At 43.7% G+C, this 11,543-nt stretch overlaps 1 protein-coding gene across 4 annotated transcripts; it reads left to right on the plus strand.

Annotated features, from left to right (window-relative positions):
- Positions 1-5,916: 5,916 nt before the first annotated feature.
- On the plus strand, positions 5,917-11,302 carry LOC120805508. Of its 4 annotated transcripts, none has more exons than XR_005709560.1 (5): positions 5,917-6,332; positions 6,894-8,149; positions 8,506-8,636; positions 9,167-9,330; positions 9,514-11,302. XR_005709560.1 is itself a non-coding variant. In XM_040155804.1 (3 exons), exon 3 carries the CDS (start codon positions 9,566-9,568, stop codon positions 10,403-10,405), a length of 840 nt encoding a protein of 279 aa, XP_040011738.1. In that variant the 5' UTR covers positions 5,922-6,332; positions 6,894-9,330; positions 9,514-9,565; the 3' UTR covers positions 10,406-11,302. The 4 variants fall into 4 exon arrangements, 1 of the variants encoding a protein (XP_040011738.1); XR_005709561.1 differs by having other exon boundaries at positions 6,894-7,331; positions 7,905-8,636; XR_005709559.1 differs by having other exon boundaries at positions 6,894-8,636.
- The last annotated feature ends 241 nt before the right edge of the window (positions 11,303-11,543 follow it).

Below are 11,543 nucleotides of genomic sequence, written 5' to 3' on the forward strand. Positions count from 1 at the left end.
GAGAACGACCACACTGTTGGTGGCAAACAGCTGAGTCCTCATAAACCACATACAGGAGTCCATACACATTGACCGGATGAAGGTATGTGGGGACACGTTGCAGCTCAGAGGATACAGACTGAATTAAAGTGTCAGTATCTACAAAGACCTTAACTGTGTGTCTGTGTGTGTGTGTGTGTGTGTGTGTGTGTGTGTGTGTGTGTGTGTGTGTGTGTGTGTGTGTGTGTGTGTGTGTGTGTGTGTGTGTGTGTGTGTACTGTGAACTTGTATTACTCACCTTATGGGGACACAAATCTGTTTACATAGTCACACTGTGGAGACTTGGCTTCCTTTTGGGGACAATAAGCAGGTCCCCATAACATAAATAATTAAATTTCAGGGTGAAGACTTTGGATAAGGTTAGGGTAAAGTTAGAGTTAGGGTAAGGATAGGTTAGGTTAGAGTAAAGTTAGGTTAGGTTAAGGTTAGGGTAAGGTTAGGTTGGGGTTGGGGTAAGGTTAGGTTAGGGTAAGGTTAGGGAAAGTTTAGGTCAAGGTTAGGTCAAGGTTAGTTTGGGGTAAAGTTAGGTTAGGGTTAGGTCGAGGTTAGGATAAGGTTAGGTTGGGGTTAGGGTTAGGTTAGGGTAAGGTTAGGGTAGCGTTAGTGTAGGGTTAGGTTGGGCTTAGGGTAAGGTTAGGTTGGGGTTAGGGTAAGGTTAGGGTAAGGTTAGGTTGGGCTTAGGGTAAGGTTAGGTTGGGGTTAGGGTAAGGTTAGGGTAAGGTTAGGTTAGGGATAGGGTAAGGTTAGGGTAAGGTTAGGTTGGGTTAGATTGAGGTTAGGTTGGGTTAGGGTAATGTTAGGGTAAGGTTAGGTTGGGGTTAGGGTAAGGTTAGGTTGGGCTTAGGGTAAGGTTAGGTTGGGGTTAGGGTAAGGTTAGGTTGGGTTAGGGTAAGGTTAGGTTGGGGTTAGGTTGGGTTAGGGTAAGGTTAGGTTAGGGTTAGGGTAAGGTTAGGTTGGGTTAGGGTAAGGTTAGGTTGGGGTTAGGTTGGGTTAGGGTAAGGTTAGGTTAGGGATAGGGTAAGGTTAGGGTAAGGTTAGGTTGGGTTAGATTGAGGTTAGGGTAAGGTTAGGTTGGGTTAGGGTAATGTTAGGGTGGGGTTAGGTTGGGTTAGGGTAAGGTTAGGTTGAGGTTAGGGTAAGTCTCAGGAAGTGAAATCAAGTCAATGTCATGTCCTCCTTTAGACAAATATGTAGTTCTTCTGTAAATCATATGCCACAGGGGACTGGAAGTACCTTGTTTGCAGGAATGTCTACCTGCCTATCAAATTTTCATCATCAAATTTATATGTGTCACATTTTTAATTACATGAGAAAAGAAAATGAAAATGAAATGAATAGAAAATGAAGGGGATTGCTGTAGAAGCATGTATGTCCTGTTTTTGCTGTCTGGTGCTGTCTCATTTTGGGACTTTTGGTCTGAACTCTCTTTTTTTTAAGGTGTTTTCTAATCTTGCGTGGGACTGGCTGCTGTTTTTGTTGCAGATCATCGACTGGACATGTTGTTTGTGATTATTTGTGTCGTCGTTGTGTTATGTTGCCGTCTGGTTTGGTGGGGATGGGGAGTGTGGGGGGAGGTGTCACTGTCAATACTTTTGTTTTTTATTTTATATGTCTGTGTTTGCTATGGGAATAATAAGAAATGTAGTACACAGTGTAATGTCCTCGGAGGTGTCGGAAACACGACTGTGTGTGTGCGTGACTCACCAAACACGCTGTCTGTATCGTCCAGGCTGGCAGACATGGCTCAGCAGTTACTGTTCAGAGAGGCGGACAGAAAACGACAGGAAGAGATAGAATTTAAAAGATGGAACAAAGGCGTCAACATTTGTAATCCGTGCAGCTGAATCAAAAGGAGCAGTCCGTCAGCCGAAGTCAACCACTAATGGGAAATTTATCAGCGGACCACACCAGCTGAGTCAGGTACGGAGGCACAGAAGGGTCAAAAAGCAGCATGAGTCGTCTTAAAAAGTTGACTCTGTCGACAACACCAAACTTATTGCAGTGGTGAAATCTCACTCGGAGGATGACTGATGTCTTTTTCACTCTGTAAAAGAAAACGTCTCAGTGATGCTGTCCTCCTGGTTTCCGAAATAACAACCGCAGATAAACTAGAAGATCGTTTCTGTCCCGACAGGTTCCCAGAATCCCACCGCTACCTTCCTCCACCCCCACCTCCTCCCTCTTCTCCCCTCTCTGAGCAGTTGACCTCTGAAAAGCCTCATTAAGGATTCAGCAGAAAACACAGACTGATCATAAAGACAGAGGGAGTCCCGAGGCAGGAAGTCAGGAGGGAGACGACAAGACTCAGCTGATCCCGCTGACCCACTTCCGAGGAGGAGAGATGGATTTCTTCCCTTCCAGCTGTTGGTTTCACTGCATTTCTATCAAAATCACCCTGCAGCGACTTGAAACTTGCTGCAGAGACAGCCAGTGTTCAGTTTTTAATGAAGTAATAATGATGATGATGATGCTCAGACGAAGATATTACAGCCTCTGGACTTAATGTCCCCACGAGGTCTGTTCAGTTGCTGCTCTCCAGCCCTTTCCTTTGTATCACATGATCTATCGCAGCTGTACATGGCATGGACACATCGGCGTGAAGTGTAGATCCCAACGTTAACTCGGCCTCACCCCATTCTCTGTTCAAATGTACGTATGTCTGCTCCAATCCTAGATCTTATCCTTCTACTATTTTATCCTTGTCTCTTTTTGTGGTTCTGAAATGTTGGGTTGACTTGACTCGATTCCATTTTGTTGGTTTTAAATGTACCTGTTGGTGGCACAATGCTTGTTCTTGTCCTCCTACCATTTCATCCTCATCTCTGATCTGCAGTTTCTAAATTTGAGTGTTTGTCTAAATGTCTGTTTTTTCGCTTTGCGAAATCTGGTTTTATTGTCCCGTGTACGCAAATCCTGCTCTCGTTGGACAACCTTGTTTAAATAAAGGTTGAATGAATGAATGAATGAACGAATGAATGACATCGCAATTTTGAATATCTAGAGTTGGATGACAACTGAGTAACTGTCACTCGTAGATCTCAGGTACATTTGTCCTGCAGAGCTCTCGCAGGAATGGGTCAAAAGTCTGACCTTTGTTTTGATTCAGGAAACTTGAAGTCCTCTCGCATTAGTTTTGTTATCTCGTGTTGCGAATCGGTGAAACGCAGCTCTGCTCTCTCCGTTGCGCTGGCAGCGTTTCAGAGGTAACGTACTTCTCATCGGAGTCGTAGCTCAGTCGAATCTGAACACAGAGATGAAAATAAATAAAGCTCCAGGAATCTACTTAGAAATCAGAGGAAACAGTGGCCGCAGAACCTCATTCAGAATCTTCCTATTTTTGCAAACAGGAGCTGATCACTGCTGATTCGGCAGCTTTTAATGGGACAGTTTGACTGAATGGAAACAGATAGAGGCTAAAAAATGTGGGCAGAAGTTATGGCCAACAGTGTAACCCGGCCATGGAATGGAATGGAATCGGGATGGGGTGATGGTGAGTTTTGCGGGGGCAGCGGTTGTCTTGTCTGACAGGGTAAACTCCTGCGATTTATGTTACTGGATGGGGATCTGTGGTGATCTATCCTTTACACGGAAAAAGGGTTTCCAGAACACAACAGTGGTGGACAAAAAGGTGGAATAACACGTAGCTGAGAGCGAGGTGGAGAGGGAGAAGTGGGCAGGTAGCCCAGGAGAAGGGCCATCTGCTGCCTCACCCTGCAGCCGCTGCGAGAGCAGTAAACAGATGGACACTGTGGACTTCCTGTACCAGGCAAAGAGGCACCGAAGTGGAGCAAAGGCACCGATAAATGATAAAATGACAGAGAACACGTTGTAATCTGAGCATTTGAATTGTCAAAGAGAAGGAAAAATGAAAAGTGTTCAAGCTGCCAAAGTGCCCGTGAGCGAGACTAGAGCTTCACGCCAACTTCACACTAAAGTGTCCGACACCCCGACCGAATTCTGCAGCATCTTGTTTTACATGCTTCCGTGTGCTTTGTGACGTTTTGTGTTGCGATTTGCATCCTGTGTTTCGCCTGATAAAAACACTAAACGTTGTTTTGGGTTGTTTCTGTTGTTTCATGTTGTGTCATGTCACGGCAACACTCTGGTCTGACTTGTGTAGTACTCCGTGATTTTTGTGATGTGTTGTCATTTTGTACTACATCTCATTTTGTGTCGTTTGCGTCATCTTGGTCTTCTCATCAGGTCCTGTCTGTTTTGTCATGTGTCACTTGGTTTCTTGTCTTGTGTTTCTTTGTACTGTATCATTTTGTGTTATATCTTATCATTTTGTTCTCCTGTGTCATTCAATGTGATGTTGTTACGCCTCAAGTCTTTTGTATCTTCTCATGTGTTTTTGTGTCAGTTGCGTCATGACATGACATCTCGCGTCGTGTCGTGTAATGTGGTTGTGTATTTTTGTCTCGCATCACGTGCCGTCATGTTGTCCCGTGTTATTTTCACGTCATGTTGTGTCGTACTGTTGTGAGGTGTCGAACGTTACGTTCTAAGATTCTGTGTCATGTTAAGTCATTTTATGTCGTGTGTGTTCTCGTCCTTTTGTTTCATTGCATTTCCTGTCTGTTCATGTGGTGTTTTTTGTCATGACTTCTATCTTTTAGTGTTTTGTTATTTCGTTTAGTGTTGTTTCGAGTCACGTCATTTCTTTCTTTGATGTCCCGTTGTGTCATGTTTCATATTGTGTTGAATTGTCTCAAATCATTTTGTGTTGCTTTGTGTGTAAACTGCATTCACAACATTCACACCTTCTGAACGAGCAGACATTTAGTGAACGTTAGATTGATCCGATAGCTGCTTCTCAGACTGGGTGGAGATAGTCTCTCTCTCTCTCTCACACACACACACACTGAGGTCTAATGAGAAAAAACACATTGACAACAAACGCAAAGCTCATTCTCACAAGACTGGAGCTCCAACAGGAAAATGCACCGTCAGACCGAGAGAGGCAGCGGGGGGAGGATGTTTGGCAGAGGAAAAGATGGTGGATGAAAAAGAGATCAAACCAGTGAAGACAGAGATGTACAGACAGAGGACAGAGGACAAGATATGGGGGAGAAATGATGACAAACAGCCAGAGAGAGGGAGGGGGAGGGAGAGCAGCTGAAATATCCGGCAGGTAAAACACAAACAAACAGATAAACAACTCACCTTTCTCTCTCCCTCTCTCTCTCTGACGGTTGTCATGGCACGTCACCCCCTCTCTCTGACTCCCCCACAGGCCGGTCGGTGAGGACAGTGACTCCCAGGGTTCCACGGGGCTCAGCTCCAGGCCAGGCGACAGTCTGGGCTGCGGCAGGAGGATTGTGGGCGCTGTAGTTTCCTCTTCCAGGACACTCAGGCTCGTCTCTCAGCCGGCTGAAAAGTGCCTGCTGACGGCTGGAGGCAGAGTGCGCGGATGCTGGCTCACCGCTACTCAGCAGAATACTGCAGCCTCCATCTGAAACAGCAGCACCAAGGACAGCTGAGACAGACTGAGGGAGGGGGAGGAGGAGGAGGAGGAGGAGGGTGTGAATGTGCAGGGAGCAGAGAGAGAGGGATGGAGGAAAAGAGAAACACCAAGATGAAGCGAGAGAAGACGGGCAGCGGAGGAAAAGGATGCCTATATATACACGGTTGTATTTAGATATACTGGTATATAATTTATATCAGAATCATTATGTATAACATGAAAAATTCAACGAGAACAAAACTGATCAATAAAAGAACGAATTGAAAATCATGCAGAATAACAAATAAATATAGAATGAAAATAAAAATGACGAGAATGAAAAATATTCTTTAAACACGTGATACAATTTTAGATGTTGATAGAAAATGACATGCTCCTGAAGAATGACGAGGGACAGAGACAGAAAGAGATGAAATGATTCCTCAGCATCGGTAATGACTGTCCTTCATTGGAGGTTATTAAATGACTTTTGAAGGAGATGACTCTTCAGGGGAGTTCACTGATGATAATGAAATTATTTAGGGGGGTATGGAATAAACAAGCTTAAAAGGAAAAGAAAGGGGAGGAGATCAATTAGATGCACCTGTGAGTCGGGGGAAGGGAAAAGCTACCAAAGACAGCATGGAGGAGAACAGAAAGAGGAGTGAGAGCGACTGAAGGAGGCGATGATGACAGTCTTGACCGGGGCCCTGGACGTTAAAAGCCCCTAGAGACGAAAGTAAAAGTAGTGAAATACGGGAAATAGAACTGTGGCAGCTGGATTTCCTGCAAGTCACCAGGTTCAGGTGAAGCGCGGGAATTCATGTCTTTACCGGAACAACAGAAAGTTAAGTCTTCCCTCATACACACCGTCACACACCGTCTCACAAACCGATGTGGTCGTTTGATTATAAACCCACGTCACACACTGATGATACAAACAGACTCAGAACAGATCAATACACGAAGACAGAAAAACATCCACTTCATTTCCATTCGACGGGTTTTCAACTCATTTAACGAGTGTTATTGTTCAGGGCAGGTTGTTATACTTCTCATCAAAACAGAGAAGGCCTTTTTAAAACTGGATTAAATTTGGTTGAAAAGTCTGAATGTTGTAGTTTGTAATTGACCTTTATTTGAGTGACATCTGATGACGGTGCAACACAACAGGATCTGCTGGACGGATTTCTTGTCAGAAACTTTGCTGAAGCTTTCACGAAAGTAAAAATCTTTCAGATTCAAATAAAATCCCTCATGTTTACTTGGGATACAACTCCACCCTGTTTCAGAACAAGATCTGAGAGCAAATAGTGAGACTCTGACACTATTTAGCAAAGACGGTTTGTTTGGTTTTGTTAGATATATATAATAATATTTGAGTATCTTTTTTTTTTTTTTCCCCCAGAAAAACCCTGACCGAGGTCCCCAACACTACAACCCCCTGCTTGGCTAATTTTAGCTCCAGAGTTAGAACTAGGGGGGATTGGAGGGGGTCTGACCCCCTCATTACTACTTGGACCCCCCCCCCCAACAGGTAAAATCAACAGTTGGAGGGATCTAAACATTTATTGATCTTTCTCACCGGTAGTTATAACTATTACAAATACTTTGCCGTATTCACACCTGGCAGAGTCCTGTAAAGCGATTTCAGGAACACCTACAGGTGGAAGAAGACCCGCCCCCCTCTGCCTCTGATTGGCCAACTATAGGCATGAGGAGTGGTGGGGTGGTTAGGGTTGGAGGGACGAATGACGCTGTCCGCCTGCCTCGTCATTGAGGTGGCTCACGTCCTCATTGAGGTCTTGCTCCCGTGTGTTGCTCAAAGCCGATAGAGACGCTGTAGGTTAGTGAACCTCGCTAGCTACTGTATCGCAGCCTGTTTAATACACTTTCCTTTCTCTCCTTCAGAGTTTCTGGATTAGACTGTGTCAAGTGTGTACGGATGAAGGCTAACGTTAGCTAGTTTCTAACCTTCGCCTTAAGTTGCAGTTACAGTTAAGGCAAAAGTTAACGTTTGCCTTACCTAACATTAGCTAACTAGTGTTAGCTAGCTGATAGCACGCCCTGTCATTTCCCATGTTGACTTAGCATTTCATCACCGATATAAAATGTCATATGTTATCTAATGTTAGCTAACACCGGTGCTCAGTCAGGGGCAGTGAGACAATGGAAGACCAGTTGTTGTTTAGATACATCTCGACATCAGTATAGAGTTTATTATTTCATTTTAATAGTCTATTGTGTGGCTGTGGCGGTTTAGCCTTTTTCCTTTTTGATATGGGATTTTATAACAGGCACCTCCTTTGTTTTCAGTCAAGAATTCAGGCGTTTCACCTGGTTGGGTAAGTGAACAATATTAAAATCCACGTGTGCTGAAGGCCCAGTAATTGTATGAGTTCAAATGTTTCTTTCACAGGGTCCACAAGAGCAAGAGGAGAGGAAATATCCAGAACTTTTTTGGTGCTAAGAAAAGAGCAAGTTGAAACTTGTTGGAAGTCAGTGACACGCACACACACCGAGACAAACAGCTGTTTCGTGCCCTTAACACGTCTCTGGATAATAACTGTAGCTGGTTAAATCCTTTCTGAGCTGTGAGTGTTGAACGAGACTGTGACACTCCTGCTCCGTGACGTTAGCTCAGGTGGTTTACAGGAATTGCAGGTATTTCAGAGCCGTGTGTTGGGATTTCTGTCACAGCTGTAAAACAAATATGATCAGATGTATCTTAGATAACAAAACGTGTTTGACAAGGTGTTTCTGTTTTAATATCCATCCATAAAATAGCTAAGTAGCCTTATTACTTATCCATGGAGGGTCACGGGGGGGCTGGAGCCAATCCCAGCTGACATTAGGTGAGAGGCTGGGTATAACCTGGGCAGGTTGCCGGTCATCTAGTGTGGCTGCCAACTCTTGCTCTAACGTGACCGGGTTACTGTCTCATTGGAGACTTTATTTGGGAAACAATGGGGATTACCGTGGTACTCTCTGGAGCCATGTGGTTTCACTTTCACTTGTAGGAGCTTTTTTACATGAGCCAGTAGGAAAAAAAAGGGGAGGGCAACAGGGTTGGAGCAGGATTCCATAAAAGCTGAAGCTGAACCTCCAGTGTTGGACGATAACGAGCTGACCTGTGTTTGATCGCAAGCAGGTAAGATGACACAAACAAATGACATGTTCACCTCATAATCTCACTTCTTGTGTACTTTGTTTCTCAACAGTTACTTCAGCATATTACAGACAATATTTCAGTGAGCTTGAACTTTCATTCTTGACTCTTTTGATGTTAAGTGATAAACGTCTGTGGGGTTCTGTTAAAACTTCGTAGTGTTTAATAATTAATTAATAATAATATTCAGTCTGGATCCAGCAGAAACTTCAACTTCTTCTCGTCTGAAGATTCATGTCGTCCTATAAGCAGTTTATAGAGTCATAATCATCAACATCTGGACTGACGTGGAGCAGTATATGTAGGCATATGCTGCAATCTGAGGCGGTATTGAACACTGTGTGAATGTGCGGGGGCTCCGATGGGACAGTCCCAGTGTTTATCGTCCTCGTCAATGACCTTTGACCGGTCACTCAGAGCATCTGACCAACACAGTTCATTTACACTCTAGTACATCTACACATTCTTACACTTCATTGCCAACGACGAGACTTCTTGTTTTTGGTCTTCAGGTTGGAGGAGGAAGAGTTGGACTCGTGTTTTCAGTTTGTGAGCGGACGATCAGCTGTTTGAATATGAACAACTGTGACACAGACGCCGGTCAGAGTCCGGGAGAGAAGCCTGAAGTCACGCAGACTGATGTAGAAGAGATGGAAAAAGACATGGATGAAATTCAGTGGGTATCTGAAAATAAACAAAATCGTAGAGAAAAATAATACATCATTAAAGGTTCCCTTTGTTGCTGAGCTCCAGATCTAGAAAGCACGTCATCTTTTTAAAATGCACTGCTGAAAACTTTGACTTTGAATTTGTTGAAATGATATGTTTAAGATGCTGCTTTTGTAAATTCTTCCTACAGACGGGCCCCTCTGAGATTCTCACATATTGTTTTGATGTAACACATTCCAGAGATGGAATTCATAAGGAAGACATTAAGTAAACCATTAATAAAGGTTGCAATAGAAAACTGCAAGAATGAAGCTGTTGTGCAGTGGCTGAGAACGAATTCAGAGTCTGGGGCCTTTGCCAAACTCGTGGACATGTTTCATTTCCTGCAAAAACACATCGATGAGGAAGAAAAGAAGAACCGCAGCGACATCGCTGATATCACCTTTCTGGCTCATGGATCAATCGGAGACTCCATGATCCCAGCCAACTGCCTGTTGCCTCTGTCCACCATCGCGGATGTGGTCCTGTATAATCCCTGGAACTGCCTAACCACTTCTGATGTAGTCTACGGTATTGCTACAGGACTCATAAAACCTCAGCACAGAGTTTTTAGCTGTAGGAAAAATGACGGTTGTCAAATTCCTGACGGGAAACATTGTCCCACCAACCTGCCCAACCACTGGAACTCACTGAGGAACGCTGGAGAACGGATGGTCCCAAACATCATGGTTAGTCCTCTTCAACCAGAGGATGGTGTGTGGCAAAGATTTGAGTTCCTCACAAAAAAACATGGTCCGCTGAGGAGAAACCAGATCATCATCCCGTTCATCCTCCCAGGAAAGAGAAGTGAAAGTGTTCCGTTCTTTGTAGTCACCCTGGCCCTGTCTCTGGTGCTCCTGTCCTCCAGGCTGAAGGCCACCGTCCATCTCGCTGCCTGTCTGGGTGAGAGATCTGCTGGACAGAAATTTGACGAGGACTATCTGAAAGAGCAGTACGCCTACACCATCAACAGCACTTTAATGACAGCTTCACCAGACATGTTCAAGGCAGCCTATATAGAATTATCAAAAAGGTACAATTAAGCATGTTGGCAGCTCATTTGGAGGCTGACAGAGGACTTCTGGCTGTGGCCGTGCACCTTTAAACGAATGTGACTCGTGATCGCTCAGTCTAAATGTCAGCGCAGTCGATCTCACAGCTGCTGACACGGACCTGGCTTCATGTTGGTTCTGTCGACAGTGTAGTGATTCGAAAACAATGATTTTATCTGCTGCTCAGAGACTCGGTACTGATTGCTGCTCAACATGTATCTATGAGCCCTGAAATTCACAGGTGAATTCAGAGGTTAATTTCAGGCTTCAGACGTGAGCAGATATAGATCCGGACTGTAAAGACAGTAGACATGGACCCCGTGCACACACTTTAAAGATTTCCTTTCTATGAAATGACCCCTGGAGGGCTCCATGGAGTCCAGCTCAGGGTTACTTTTAGTTTTCAGGGTGTATTCAAAGTTTTAGTTTTGAGCTTCAGCAAATAATTGATTTCAATTGTTCTTTTTTCAGACAATAATCTGCTCATGAATAACATCTAGTATCTTTCAAGTGTTCCACATTTTAGGTGTTTATTTTACTGTGTTTATTCTGCGTCCACTGAATGTAGCTGCAGAATCATAGTCTGCCTCGTTTAAAGAATAATTCCTTTTTTATTTATCACTTCAACTGACCTGATGTGAACAAACAGAAACCTTTAGCAGCGCGAGCGTCTTCTGCCTTTAAAAGAACATTTCTGTTATAAATCAGCTGTCACATGGTGAGTTAACGTTAAAGTAAAGAAGCTGCAGGAAACATTTTGTTCACTCTCTGACATGAAGAAATCCGTTTGGACGTTTGAGATATGTTTTAGCTCACTTTTTAAAAACGCAGTAAATTACCAGGTTTTGGGCAAACGAATAAAAAGTCAGGAAACAAATCATTCAGAGAGACAAGAGTTATTTTATCAATAAAACCTTTGAATGAAAGCTGTCGTGGGCAGTGTTTCTTATGAAATGCAATCCAATTCTTGCAATCCAATCCAACTGTTATGGGATGTTGTGATTTCTATTATAGCGTAACACAATTTTGTGGCAATAATTAATAAGAAAAACAAAACAACAAAAAAATAATTTGATAGCTTTTACGTTACCACTTAACACACGTCAAAGAATTCCACTTCTGTGCCACT

Source organism: Xiphias gladius, chromosome 3, assembly GCF_016859285.1.
Source record: "Xiphias gladius isolate SHS-SW01 ecotype Sanya breed wild chromosome 3, ASM1685928v1, whole genome shotgun sequence".
NCBI classification, from domain to species: Eukaryota; Metazoa; Chordata; class Actinopteri; order Istiophoriformes; family Xiphiidae; genus Xiphias; species Xiphias gladius.